General features: G+C 24.8%; 1 protein-coding gene across 11 annotated transcripts in view; it reads right to left on the bottom strand.

Annotated features, from left to right (window-relative positions):
• bru3 (bruno 3) overlaps nucleotides 1–15873 on the bottom strand; it is a 339939-nt gene that overhangs the window by 238571 nt on the left and 85495 nt on the right. For all 11 annotated transcript variants that reach the window (XM_065502879.1, XM_065502873.1, XM_065502877.1 and 8 more), the window contains one exon: nucleotides 10791–10839. In XM_065502879.1, coding sequence (XP_065358951.1) covers nucleotides 10791–10839 — 49 coding nt within the window. The remainder of the gene's footprint in view (nucleotides 1–10790; nucleotides 10840–15873) is intronic.

Raw genomic sequence — 15873 nt, 5'->3', positions numbered from 1 at the left:
TTGCTTTGAAAAGTTGATTTCAACAGACGGATGGATTAATGGACGGACATTGCTATATCGATTCCGCTATCTATAAGGATTCAGAATATAAATGTATACTGTTTGAAAAATAAGTGTTTTTTATGAATTTGAATTTTCCCAAACAAAAGCCTTTATTTTAATTACTAAACTTTTAATTAATTTAAAAGAAAAAAAATAGGCATTATTTAACTTAAAAAACAAACAAAAAATTCTCTAAAATTGTTCAAAAGTTCCTCCTCTTCTTTAATTCCCAAAGTTTAAAATTAATTTAATTTCCCCTCTTTTTACATAAAAAACATTATTTTCTTCCTTTAATTACATAGTTTAAGTTTAATGACCAATTTATTTCTATATTATTTTAAAAATAAAAAAAAAAATACCGAAACCATTATTTATTCAATCAAAGACAGAGTGATTTTATTAGCATTTCAGTATTAAATAAAAACTAGCAATTAAATGAAGCATACTTTTAAGCATATAAACATTTGAAATATTTATTTGTTGGCTGGCTACTTTTAAATAAATATTTTGTTATACTAAATTCTCATATGAAATGAAATTAAAATAAATAATAAAAATAAAAATGAATATATTTATTTATTTCTATATATGTATGTATAGCAAACATATCTAAACGTATGTGATTCTATTCTATTAATCTTCTTTTTGTTTATTGTTGTTGTTTTGCTATTTTCATACTTCATTGATTTTCAATTTGATAGATGTCTATAATAAATGGAAAATAACACAAACATTAATAGATATATACATACAAAACAACTAAACACATTTATAGTCTATTTAAAAGTATACATACAGGCTGAAAGCCAGACCAGGCCAGGCCGACCGGTTTCACTCATTTAGTTATACAGTGAAACGTATATGTGTATTATAGTTATAAATAGAAAACTTTTCCAGTTTTTCTCTTTTTTTTTTTGTTTGATGAAATGTTTGCCTGTAGAATTAATGTGCCATATAACTGTATTCTGGGAAAAACAATGAAGGTCTTTTACCAATTGCATTGTTTCGAACTAGATAACATTATTATTTGTTAAACTGAATATACTAAACTTGATAAGAGTTTGACAAAAATATCTACAAATATGCGGGTTTTCCAAAAAAAAAAAAATAAAAATAAGGGATCTGTTAAAATGTTTTTGTTTTTGCATTTGGATAATTTTAAATTAGCATATGTATTGAAATTTGTTTATTTATATTTACTTATAATTTAAACTTTGTTTAAAAACAAATGTGTTTTAAACATACTCTTTTTGTAGCTGATGTTAGATTTCACCTAATAACCTTTAGATGTGCTATATCTTTTGATTATTTCTTATTTTTGTGGATGTAAGTATTTGTTTATGTTGTGCCAAACTTTTTTTTTTATATTCCTGTCAGGTTTTGTTATAAGAATTAACCCTCAGATGGCAAAAATTAGGTATATAAGGATACAAAGAAATGTTAAAAAAATGTACTCGGATTGTCAACAACATAATAAGTCATAAATAAAACTAAAATATACAACAATTTTATCAAAAAATTGTGTTTAGATGGCTTTTAAGGACTTTTTAAAAAGTGTTGCCTAACTAAAGGGTGCAATGAAAAGAAATCATAAAAACTCTACTATTTTTGACTTGCAACTAAATTTTATAAATGGAATAACCTCTCTAATAATAATAAATTTATAAATTTTATCTTAAATAAACTTAAAATGTAAATAATTTATAACATAAATAGCTTTATAAGGCTTTTAAAATACTATCTTAAAAAGTGTTGCCTACATTTAGGTTGAAAATTATGTAAATGAAATAAAATTCTTTTTATTAAATCAGTTCTATCTTAAATTAAGTTATACAGCATTTAAAAAAATATTTTTCAAAAATTGTTGCCTATCTTAAGGTGGTGCAAAATATTTAATTAAAAAATTAATAAATTTTATCTCAAATTGATATAAAGTTTTATTAATTTTTAGCATAAATACATTTATAAGACTTTCAAATGCTATTTAAAAAAGTGTTGCCTACCTTAAGGATACATGAAAATTTAGATTAGTTAGGAATCCCAAAAATTCTATCAATTTAACTAGTTTTATATCAAATTATATTATATGGCATTTACAAATTGTTTTGCAAAAAGTGTTGCCTAGCTTAAGGTAACACAAAAAATATAAAATATGGAATAATCTCTCCAATAATAATAAATTATAAAACTGTATCATAAATAATCTTTAATTTATTTAAAATTTTAGCATAAAAAACATATTAAAGACTTTCCAAATACTTTTTAGAAAGTGTTGCATACCTTAAGGATTTATAAAATTTAAAATAAGAAGGAATCACAAAAATTCTTATAATTTAATGCGCTATATATTAAATTACATTATACGGCATTTATAAAATATTTTATGAAAAAGTGTTGCCTACCTTACGACTGCACAAATATATCAAATATAGAATAATCTCTCTAAAAATAGTGAATTAATGAATTGAATCATAAATTAACCTAAAATGTTAAAAAAATTTAAACACTAGACTCTTGTTAAGGCTATTTAAAAGAATTTTACAAAAAGTGTTGCATACCTTAAGGATGTTTAAACATTTTAAATGAGAAGGTATCACAAAAATGCTTGTAATTTAATGAGTTCTATCCTAAATTCGTTATGCGGCATTTATAAAATTTGTTTCAAAAAGTGTTGCCTAACTTTAGGTGGAACAAAATATTGAATATGGAATAATCTCTATAATAATAAATTAAGCAATTTTATCATGAACTAACTTAAAGTTTTATTAATTTTTAACACAAAAAAAATATATTTTTCAAGGATGAAAAAAATAAAATGTGCAAGAATTACCAAAATTAAACTATTTTAATCATTTTATGCAAATTCTGTGAGTTTTGAGATAGATTTGCTTCTATCTCAGCCATTTATGTACTAATTTTGCTCCTTTAAGGTCTCAAGTAAGTGCCCTTTGTAGCCTTCTTAGGGTTAACCATTTATCTTTGGATTTTATTTTGTGCAAAAAACAACAAAATAAAGCGTTAATGAACATTTTTTTATGCTTGATGTCTTACAGTTCAGAGTTAATATTTGTGTTATAATAAAGTAACCCAAACACACACACACAAACATGTTTAGACATTGAGAAGAAAAACACCTACATTCGTCTAAAACATTAAGTAAATGTTAGTAATGTATGTGTATGGGAGTGTGTGTGCACCTGTCTTGTGTTGAAATTTATATAATTTATCATTACAAGGTGATATGTATAAGCAATTTTTTATAATGTTGATTTTTAATCTTTGGCAATCATTTTAAGTTATTGCAACAAGGGATTCATATCATCTTTGAACAGTTACTCTCTGCCACATACAAATACACACACATACACACACATCCAGTTATATACATGTGTTTGATGACACTACATTACACACACCCTGTATTATATAAATTTATTTATAAAAATAAACTCTGGGAATTTTTGCTTTAACTAGAAACAAAATTTGTTGTTTGTTAGAAAAAGCACAAGAGTAGTGGTGGTTGTAGAGAGTATGAGAAGGGGGCTAATATGTTAAAAGATATACAAAAGGAAATGAATATTTATGAGTAAGATAAATGATGTATAAAGGTGTACCAACATTTCATTGTATTCTGTACTACATGTATTTGTAGTATGTGGGTGTGTTAGTTGAGAGATGAAAAGTTATTTAAAAGGTTGCTAGCTACTATATGTGTTTCTGTTTATGAGAAAAAAAGAAAATTAAACACCCAATAAAATACTTTATATATAAAAGACAATATAAAGTGTTTTATACTAAAAGCACAATACAGCACCTAAAAATAGGCAATAAATTCATTAAAAACAAGTTGCCTGAAAGGTAGGCTGTAGTTGAGAGTTGTGTTTATTTAAATATTTTGATTAAACTATACATATAACAGATTAAAACAAAAATTTAGGTAAACAATAGTAAAAATAAACAGAAAGTTATGGATGTGAGGGAAAAAATTTAGGAAAATTTCTCAAAAGAAAAAATATTCTTTTATGCAGAAAAAGTAAAATATTCTTTAAAGTAAAATATTCTTTAACCAAAACATTAATTTAATGTTCAAATTTAAACTGAAATTTAATAATTGTGTATTACTTTCCCCTAAAACCACACCTCCTTTTCTTCTCATTTTCCTAAGCTTAAAAGTATGCTTTGATTTTTCATGTTTAGATCAAAAACCATATTAAACAGCTTTGTCCACATGATGATGAAAAGATGAGTAAAGCAATAAACCATACAACAATTGTACAAATTATATGAATTTCAATTGTAAAATAAAATGTAATTTTCTTTTTTGCTTTTCATCTTTTATACGCTAAGCATTCTATACATTTTTGATGATGATTGGTTTCACAGTAATAATGCTTTTTTATTATACATTATTATTATGGCTGGTATTTGAACAATTGTAAATGTACACTCACACATACATATATGTTACACATTTTAGGAGCTTCTTGTAGATAATTCTTAACATTCTCATTCATTTATACAATCATATAAAATCCACCACTCCTCAGACCTTATGTGCCAGCTTTGTAAAGAAGCAGGAACATGTAGAAAGAGAAAAAAGAAAGAAAACTAAAGAACTTAAGCCTCCTTTAGAAAACAAAAATGCTTTTATTTGTTCGTTATATTCCTGCTAATAAGCTTTCTAAATTGTATAGAATTGTGTTGTAATAGACACACACACACAAACACAGATACAGCAAACTACACAAATTACTAATAAGGTTATAGAAAATTGTTAAGGATATATTTTATACAATATATACATACATATTGATGACGTTGTTGTGGTACAAGAATGGCGCAATAGAAAGCGTTATTTTTTAAGTAATTGAAAACGATATGTTGACGTTAGCAAATCTAAAGGTCTTACGTTTAATAAATTGTAATTGTAACAAGAGAATTGTATGAATAGATATTGCTACAGAAAAATATATATACATGTATGTATATGAAGCATTAGAGATAAGCAAAGAAAAACTGTAAAATAATTGAAGCATACATTTAGGTGGCTTTAGGTCAACACAAATAAACCTTGACCTTTCTGCAGAACAACACAAGTATCAGAAATCAACTAATTATAATAAAATACGTAATAAGAGGTAGCAGTAAAAGATTCAAATTTCAAAAGAAAATTGAAGCTAAACAATGAAAATTAACTAAATTTGTTTAATATAATACTGATTTGTTTGAATGATTTTGTTAGTAAGCTTTAAATGCGACAAGTTTACTTAAAATTTAGTTTTAAGACCATTAGCAGCAATTTTTAGAAAACTGTTGCCTACTTTTAGGAAGAAACTAAATTAAAACTTGGAATAATCATCGAAATTTTTTTAAATTCATCAATTTTATCATAAACTAATGTAAAATTTTATTAATTTTTAGCACAAATTAATGTTTTAGGCTTTAGAAGACCTTTTGAAAAAAGTGTTGCCTACATTAGGGATGAAAAAAATTTAAAATTTGAAGGAATCGCAAAATTTTAATGAATTTCATAAGTTTAATTTAAAATATTGTTAGTCGGCATTTATAAAATATTTTTCAAAAACTGTTGCCTACATTAGGGAGTGAACAATTTTAAATTGTAAGAAATCACAAAATTTCTATTAATTTCATAAGTTTTATTTAAAATTGAGTAATCTGCACTTATAAAATATTTTTTCAAAAAGTGTTGCCTACATTAGGGATGGAACAAATTTAAAATTTGAAGGAACCGCAAAACCTCGATTATTTCTTCATAAGTCTTATTTAAAACTGCGTTACTCGGCATTTATAAAATATTTTTCAAAAAGTGTTGCCTAATTTAAGGATGAACTAAAATTTAAAATATTCAATAATCTCTACAATTTTGTCAGTAGTTATTTTTTAGAGTAATTTTTCGATACCTATATGTAATTTTAAGGCTTTAAGCTGCAGTTTTAAAAAATGCTGCATACCTTAGGGATAAAAAGTATTTAAAATATGTAAGAATCCTTGAAATAATGTTAAACTAAGCATCTGCTTATAATCTAAGCATCAGCTTAATAATTTTTTTATAAGAATAATGCTTAAAAAGCTATTTAAAAAAAGTGTTGCCTACCTTAAGGATGAACAATTTTTAATATATGGAAAAATCAATCGAATTATAGTTAATTGAACAATTTGATCACAGATTAACGTAAGATTTTAATAATTTGTAGCAAAAATATATTTTTAAGGCTATTAAAATATTTTTCTAAAACTTATGGCTTTTCTAAGGTCGAACAATTAATTAAAAATATGATACGAAAATATGAAGCATTGATTTCAATACACTTTAATAAGATGTGATTAACTTCGTCAAATGGAATTTCCTTTATTTGTATTTAAATTAAAACTTTCATATTAAAATTTAAAATAATTAACATTTCCCCATTAAACCTTATAAAAAAATTTCAAAATACATTAAAGCATATCTTAAGGATGAAATGTAATGCATTTCTTAATAAAACCGTTATTTTTTGCTCTCTCTTCTACTTTATCAACTGAAACGTGCAATTTAGGCATCATTTAATTTTAATTTCATGCTAAATGAATTTAAAATGTGTATTTTCTTCTAGCGTGCTATACACATGCAACGTTTTTTCTTACACATTTGAATTCAATCGTGTTTACTCCCCCTTGATGCTTGCAACATTATAAGTAAGTTCGTGTTTTTTTGTTTTGTAACAGTGTGTAACAATGACTGAAAAGCTGTAAGAAAAACACGAAATGTGAACGTGACAACAACCTTACTAAAACGTCAAACTAAAGACAAGAACAAATTACACATTATTGTTTGCAACAAGACAAAAAAAAAGTAAGAAAAAAACCGTTCATGTAACAGAAGAAGAACAAAAAAACTGCTTTCATATATAAATGTAGGATAAAATATAAAAAAAACATGTATGTTCTTGTTATAATATAACATAATAAGAATATATGTTTGTTGGAGAAAAACAGGAAAAACAAAATAAAAACTAAAATAAAAGCAGGAGATTGAACTTGTTTTTTGCTTTACGTTCAGAAAAAAATATTTATAATGATGAAAAATATGTATGTATAAACAAAAATAATATAGCAAGAAAAACAGATTCCCATAAAGGTAAGAAATGTATATTAACATTAGAAAATACGATTTTTTTCATATAAATACTTATATTGTTTAAGAAAACATTGTTTCCAAAAAACTGTAGTATATGTTTAGGAGCAGGCGGCTGGAGGGGTGTGTGTGCTAATGTCTAAACTTATATAAATGTGCCTGGACCTGAAGTACATAGTATGTTTATAGATGATAAGAAAACAAAACATAATAAAGGAAAAAAAATCTAAATTTAAGTTAGAATTGATGAACTAGCTTTTTGTTTCTATTATAAAGCTCTCAACGCTTAAATTACAACAAATATGAAGATAAAATATTTACAATGGAATAAAGCAAGATGGATAGAAAAAGAGAAACAAATTTATATAAAGCATATTAAGGGAATTTTTGCTTAAAGCAGAATTAAGAAATATATACGAAAATAATGTTATACTTTAAAAAGTAATACCACATATATTAATAAAACTAACAATACAAGTTTTCGTTATAAGGAAAAAATGTAGTTTTAATTAAATTTTTCTAAGAAATCTTTAATTTTTCATCAGATTATTTCATCAGAAAATTTATTTTATTTTGTTAAAAACTGTATAATTATTATACAAAAGGTATTATTGATGCTATACTTGATAAATAAATAATTTTGAAAATTTTTCCCAAAAGTATGCAAAACTTTTTTTAATAAAAAATATTCTTTGTTAAGTAATATTTTTATTTGGAAGTATAGAAAAAGTAATATTCAAAGAAATCATTTAGAAAAAATTTTAAAAGTATCTCCTAAAAGTATGCTTTATTTAATTGTAATTTTTGTTTAATGTTTTAACTATTTATTTGAAATACTATTAAATGAACACAAATACTGATTCGAAAAGCTCAAAAAAAGATTTTACAAATATTTCCTTAAAGTATGCAACAATTTTGTTCAAGAAAATTTATAGTTTTATTTAATTTATAATTTATACAAACAGTTACAATGAACAGAAAACGTTAAATAAGATATTTTAAAATTTTCTCCTGAATGTATGCTGCATTTTTTGAAATATTTTTTTTTGTATCATTATTTGTAAAACGTATTTAAAAAATCCTTAAAATATTCTACACTTTCGAGAACAATTTGTTGAATTATTAAAAATTACCCTTGAAAGTATGCAACAATTTTTAAATAAAAATATTGTTGATTTAAAAAGGTATTAAATATTACTATACTGATATTTCTGAATAATTATGTAAATTTCAAAGAAAATGTCTCTCTCAAGTATGCAGCACTTTTTAATTTATTGACATCATAATCTTAAAACTATGCAATAGTTTCTCAATATATATTTCTAAGTACATAAATTAAAGATATTTAAATTAAGCAACTTCAAATCCTGAAACTATACTACATTTTTTATTTTGTTGATAATAAGATGCTAAAACTATGCTTTACTTTCGGAATGTATGTTGTATAACAGAATAAAAAAACATGTGCTAAACTTTTTGAAATTATTAATATTTAAATCCCTGGATGTATGCTACACTTTCTGAAATATTACAATTTCGAAGATATTAATAATTTTTTAATTTTCTTTAATTCAAAAAATATCTGAAAAGTCTTTTAAATACATATAAACGATTTTTAATTTTAATCTTTCACTTCCTTAATATTTGAATTGTTATTCAAAATTATGTAAAAAGTAAAGAAAGATCTAAACAATTTCTGTTCTCAAAGGAATAATAGTTTATTTTTTTCAAACTTATTTATATAAAAAACAATTTTATTTCATAGGACTTTAACAAATCCTTAGTATTCAAACTTATTTCTTTACTTATTTTATACTAAACGCACTAACGATAATCAAATCTTTTTTTTGGCAAAGCCAAAAGAGATAGAGTTAAAGAAACCATACCGCTTTAACCACAAGCAATTAAACTTGTCACAATAATTGCATTTTCAGTTTGGCATTTAACAGCATCATTTCAAAAAGCAAAAGCAGCAACTTTGATGCTTAAACTACTGCTACAGCAAGATTTACAGACTTGACTTGCTGCAGAAAGAACCCAAAAATTGTTACTTAAACAAAGTGTCCTTTTTGCAGTTTTACTTATTTCAGTGTTCAAGTGTATGTGTATGAGCAACAACTTTTTAGCAAATTGCTTAAGATAAGCCAAGACTTTTGCCATAAAGCCTTTTTGCTATGCAACAATAAAACTACAAAAGAATAAGGGGAAAATCAGCAAAAACAAGAACAAAAAAAAAAAACTAACTTCAAAAAGTACTAAGAATGAAAAGTATTTAGAAGACGAAAGGCAGCCAACAAACTATTTGGAAATTTGAAATCTTTTCGTTGTTAACGAGTAAAGAAAAAAAACTTTTTAAGCTTTAATTTCATTTGGCTAAATGAATAAGACGGAATAAGAAGAAAAACAGCAACAAAAAAAATAAAAAATCTTATATACACTGCATTATTATTAGAAGGTTTAGACTGTCTTCTTTGAGCTACATAAGAAAAGAGCTAAATTAAATTCCTTTAAGGATTAAAAAGAAACTTTAAATTGTTGCCAGGACAACAACAGTTCTTAAATAGTAAAAGCTTTAGCATTGGTTTTAGATAAGAAGGGTTTCTTTAAGCATCAGTTGCTGGAAGTTGGTCTCTAAGAGTTAAACACTAAATGCCAAATGTTGTGTGTGGGATTTAAGAAGAATTAAAAGAGTGTGTTTCAATTTTAGTTTAGTTTTCTTTTGTAACCTTTGCTAAAGTTGAAAGGTCATTTTGGGAAATTTAATTCAAGCTCAAAAGGTTAAAAAGTTTTACTAAATTAAAACTAATTAACACTGGCAATATAAATTGAATAAGAATATCTAACTAAACACTTTAAAGAAAATCAAAGAATAAAAATTCTCTTCAACCCTATAGGTAGGCTTTAAAATACTTTATTATGAATAAATTCTAATTTGAACAAGTTTTAAATAATGTTGCCTACTTTAAGGACTTTATAAAATAACCCCAAATTTCTAGCTACTTTAAGAATATTAGCAAAGTTTGATTGGTCTAAAAAATGAAATCTAGAAATTTAATTTCTATAAAACCTGTGCCTACTTTTAGGATTTTAACATAAACGCCTAAATATAAACCCCAATACGTTATTAATTGAAAATATAATGCCTACTTTTAGGAATTCAAATCCTAAATTAATTATTTTGTAAAAAAATATTAAATGAAATTTTGTGCAGTCTACTTTTAAGCTGACACAAAGAACAAAAATCCGTGGGCCTTAAAATTTAATTAAAAAAATCGTTTCCCATAATTTAAATATAAAAGACTGACTTTTATTTAATTTTGTATATTTCTAATATTTTGAAATGTGTTTTTTTTACAATTTCCCTCATAAAAGTCCTCATTATAATACCAGAAACCTATACAAATCATTATCAGTTAAAACACATATTAAGAAAAATTAATCACATTTATAAAAAAGGCACTTTCACACTTAAGAAATATTAAAAAAAAACTTTGTAATTATTTTGTTTTTAGTTTTATTTCTATGAAAACTAAGATTTTAATACCATTTAAGAACAATTATTTAAAAACTAGAGTTAAGTGTTAGATAATAAATACAAAAAGTTCAAACTTACCGCTGCGGCCTTCACTATCAGCTGGCTTGAGCTGTAAACCGCGGTTCATCTGTAAGCATAAGAAGAAAACACAAATTAGTTAAGAATTTACTTAAATTTTGCTACAAATTTAAATAAAATGAAAAAAAAGTAAAGTCAAAAGTCTTTCTAAAGCAAAAAAGGTATTGTAGTATTGGGTTGTTAAACTAAAATTGATTGTTATTGCATGATTTGTTTGTGATTTTATGTTGTTGTGGTAGTTTATATTATTATCCTTTTCCCTTTGAATAATTTATTAACAATGATGGTGGCAAATTTACAGGGTTTACTTTTTGTAAGTATAATAAATGACAAGCACAAAAAAAAGAGTTCAATTTATATTTATTTTATATGCTCCTTTAGGTATGCTTTAAAATTCTAACAAATTAACGATTTATCGTAAAAAGGAAGGCTACTGTATAGCAGGATATTAAAAATTTAACCAAATTGCTGTTAGAATATTTAATTTTATTAGAAAAAGACAAGAAATCAGATTTTGAGAAAATTTTGTAGAGAAAATTTACAAATTTTGTCTCTATTTCCCAAATTTATAGTTTTCAAAAAAAAAAAATTTTATTTGAATTTTTTTCAAACATTTTTTATTCAAAAATATTTTTTTCAAAATTTTTTTAACATTCATAATCTAATAGAAAATTTTAAAAAGTTCGTTTTGAGCACAAAATTAGAATTTTTATGGTTTGATATAAACGAAATTGGTGGGGAAGTTATAAAAAATAAATGACTTCCCCGCCAATTTAGTTTTTTAAAATTTTGAAAATTCTTATCTTGGGTTCTAAGCAAGGTTTTTTAAATTTTATTTTTGATTATGAGTAAATTGAAATAAAACTATAATTTAAAAAAAAAATGGAATTAAATTTTGATAAAAAAAATTTTTCGTGAAAAAAATTTTAGATGCATATTTTTATAAAAAAATTTTCTGTAAAATAATAATTTTAGGGAAAAAATAGAAATCTAAATAATGCTAATTTATAACCCCAAATTTATGTTTTTACAGTTTGAAAAAACTCAAACGAAGTAGTTCTGAAAAAATGAACGACTTCCCCGCCAATTTTGTTTTATAAAACTTTAAAAATTCGTATCTCGGGTTCTAAACAAGATTTTTAAAAATAATTTTTTCATCACAAATAATATGAAATACCAATATAACTTAAAAGAAATTGTTGAAAAAAATAATTTTTGGGAAAAATTTTTTTTTGTAAAAAAAGAAAATCAAGAAAACACAAAATGCAGACTATATCATTTGTTGGACTATAGTTGAACATGTCATTCACAATTTATTTATACTTAAAATATTCCAAATATTCTTAATAATTCACTTCCGAAACTGTCTTAAGAATCAGTAAAATCAACCAATAATTAAATTCAGGCAATTTGTACCTTAATGTTACTCTGTAACACCGAAAAGTATGCTTTAATAAATCCCAATTTTAACACCAATTTCTCTCTCTCCCTCTTGCAATATTTTTCCAACAGTTTTTCTGCTTAATTTACTTTATGTGTGTTACGGTTTTTTTTTTTTTAAAGTGAAATATTCAATATATTTACATTTCCCTTTTAGCTGTTATTCGATCATAAAGTTGCAAACAATTTTTATTTTCAATTAAATTTTAATCAATGTCAGGGCAATGTCACTTTGCCACATAATGTTCTATATGTATTTTTCTCTCGTTTATACATTTTCTGCATACGTTTATATATTTTGCTGATTTTGTAAAAATATTTTTTTTTTTATTTTAGTTAGTTACTGATGGCTGACTGACTGACTGACTGTTTTTGGTAAAAGAGAGTCAAAAGCAACAAAACAAAAAAAAAAAAAACCCAGTTCAACAGCATCAGTAATGGCTATAGACGTAGTTCATAGTGTTAGTATAAAATGGTGGTGCTATATGAACAGCCTGAAATGGTTGGACACTAGCAAATGCTATGAATGTAAGTATGTGTATGTTTAAAGAACATTATGAGTACTTATTCATTATGCATTAAATGTAAATACGTTAAATGTTGTCCAATCATTAACATAATTGAATTACAAACATGACAGAGTCATATCGAAATTACTTATATGTGTACTAGTCATGTGTGTAAGTGTGTTTGTGTCAGAGTATAAGTGTATTTGTTTGTATTCTTATGTAGATGTAGGACAACAACAGCTCCCAGCTAAAGTTTGCAGTAAAAGCGTCATTAAAATTTGTTGCTGGGCTGGCTGTTTAAAGCTGATGTTGATGCTGGTGCTGCCGCTTTCTGCTGATGTCGTTTACTAACTGTTGTTGACTGCTTTTCAGTGTAAAGTGATGTTGGTTGTTGCAATATTGGTTGGTTGGTCGGTCGGTCGTTCGCTTGGTTGGTTGGTTAGCTGTTGGGTTCTGTATGATGATTAGTGTATATATTTTGGTTTTGCGAAATTGTTGTTGACGTTAGTGTTGATGCTTTAGTGCGCCTCATGTTTGGTCTCCCATTGGTAAACATTACTCTTCATTGATTATTATTGAAATGCTGTAAACATACTCAAAACTACACTCACTCTCTTACACCCAGCATCGAACGAACACCATGGCCATAAAGTCACTAATATATACTGCATACCATTTATATGTTTTCTGTGTAGACCTTTTCCAGGGGTCTAAATAACACTCTCTCTCTTTAGCTGTGTATACAGTACCCCCCACAATATTTTGTTGCCTGGGAGTTAAGTGATATTGCTAAATGTTGTGGTGTGTATTTGTATTTGATTTTAATGGTTTTTCAGTTTTAATTACTTTGAAATATAAAGTAAAAGATATTAGAGCCAAAACCATATTCGACAAAATTTTTTCAACAGTTTATGATTACAAAATATTATGGTGGGCAAAAAGAAATTGATTTAAATTGCTTGTGCTGTAAATGCTATTATTATAAAATATTAAAGCTTTTATAAGGGGGTTGAATGTTGTGGTCAATAGGAAGCTATTAATTAAGGGAAATTTATAGAATAATTTTACAGTAGTAGTAGCTTTAGAAAAATTTTGAGGTAAGGAAAATATGTTAAGGTATTTAAACGAATTAATAAATTTAAAAAAATTACATCTTTCCCCCTAGTTTTGGTTATTTCAAAATATAAAATCTCGTAAATTGTGTTCTAAAGTATTTTTTTTTTAAATTTTCTTTTAGAGTAGGAATGAAATGATATTATTTTCTTTTATTTTCAAAAAAAAAAAAAAATATTTTTTTATAAAAAAAATTTCACAAAATTTTTATAAAATTTTTTTAATAAAAAAAAATATATTACATATTTTATTCCTTAATTGTACTAGCATTTCAAATTATCCATAATGAAAAATAAAAACTCCAAAATATTTATAAACTCCAAAGATATGAATTTTTAAAATTTTTAAAACAAAATTGGTGGGAAAGTCATGTGTGTTTAACTTCCCCTCAAATTTCGGGTTTTAAACTATAATTAATCGTAAGTTGAGTACCAAACTAAATTTTAAAAATTTTCTTTTGGATTATGAATAGTAATATTTTGCATTTTCAAAAAACAAAATAGAAGAAAAAAAAAATTTTTTTCCTAAAAAAATTTTAGAATTTTTTTTTAAAAAAAAAAAAATTTTCCTTAAAAAATTTAATTCTAATTTTTCTTAAAAAAATTTTGCTGTCACTTTAAAAAAATTAGAAAACAATTTTCCATTGAAAATTTCAGAAAAATAATTTTTCCAAAAATAGTTTTTTACTTCCAAAAAGATGTCCAAACTAAATTTTATAGAAAATCATCTACAAAGACACAATTTTTTAAAAAATAGAGACACAATTTTATATACATCAAAGTAGCTACATAATTTTACTTAAAACTAATTCCATAAAAATACAGACAAAATGTTCTACACAAATCTCAATCGCTATCAAAATAGAGACAAAATGAATAAGTAGAAAATCTTCTGAAGAAAACTGAGTAACTATCAAAAGAGAAACAAAATGTTGAATAGCAAATTAAGTTTCCATCAAAGTAGGTACAACATTCTCTATAGGGACACAATTTTTATTAAATTTCATTGAAAATTTTGTAATACTAAAGATTTGCTCTTGCCAACTATGTTTTAAAATCATTTTGCTAATTATCTTAAATTACTATTTCAAGTGCTAATTACTTGCCAGGTCTCTGCATTTGTTTCTGCTCTAAATCCCTTTGGACGATAGAATTTTTTTTTTTGGAAATTAAAACTAAAATTGTTAAACGCAAATTTGTTTTTAATGCCATATAGGCACAAATGCTAAATGAAACAGGGTATCAATAAAATTCCAAAAAAAAACAGAGAGAAAAAACATTAAGCAAACAAAAAAAAATCCAAATTTTTAGCCACAATGTGCTAAATAGTGTTCACTATATTTACACTCACTCTGTTTAAATTCAACATTATTGTACAACATTTCGTTGTACAAATGATTGATATTTGTTAGTATGTTTAACTGAGAGAGACTGACTGACTGTATGTATGTGTGTAACAAACACAAAAATTGTCGTTCATTGGTTGTTTAAAACTGCTGTCAGTGTAGATGGTGGTACATAGTTGGTAGTATGAGTTGCTGTTAGCGTTCAATAAATTGGAAAATTTTGTTTTGTATTATTGCACTTAAACGCTTGATTACATTTAGTTTAAAAGCATTTTTGCTTGTTGTAATGTCGGGTAATGTTATTTAACGTGTATATGTTGTATGAAACAGATTTTTTGCCAGCTGAAAGTAGAGGTTTGGGTGGGGGTTGGTGAAAAGAGCAGTAGGAAATAAAGTGAATTTAAGTGCATGAAAGTATAAACAAAATAACAAAATTAAATAGAGAATTTTGTTTTGAAATAATGTAGTTTTCTGGCAGCATAGTGAAAAATTTAATGTCATGATATTGATTTTAAATTAAATGTATTAAACATGTTAACTAATACTTGTACATTTAAAAGCATTTGATTACTTTTAAAAGTAACTTTAACATAGTAATTAGTTGTTTGAATATTCAATTTAAAGCAATTGATTTAAATTTAAATTTTAATATTTTTTTATTCTTTTAAAAATTCTC

This window comes from Calliphora vicina, chromosome 3 (assembly GCF_958450345.1).
Source record: "Calliphora vicina chromosome 3, idCalVici1.1, whole genome shotgun sequence".
Classification (NCBI taxonomy): Eukaryota; Metazoa; Arthropoda; class Insecta; order Diptera; family Calliphoridae; genus Calliphora; species Calliphora vicina.
The sequence above is the reverse complement of the archived record's forward strand: the minus strand, read 5'-3'. Positions and strand labels throughout refer to the sequence as shown.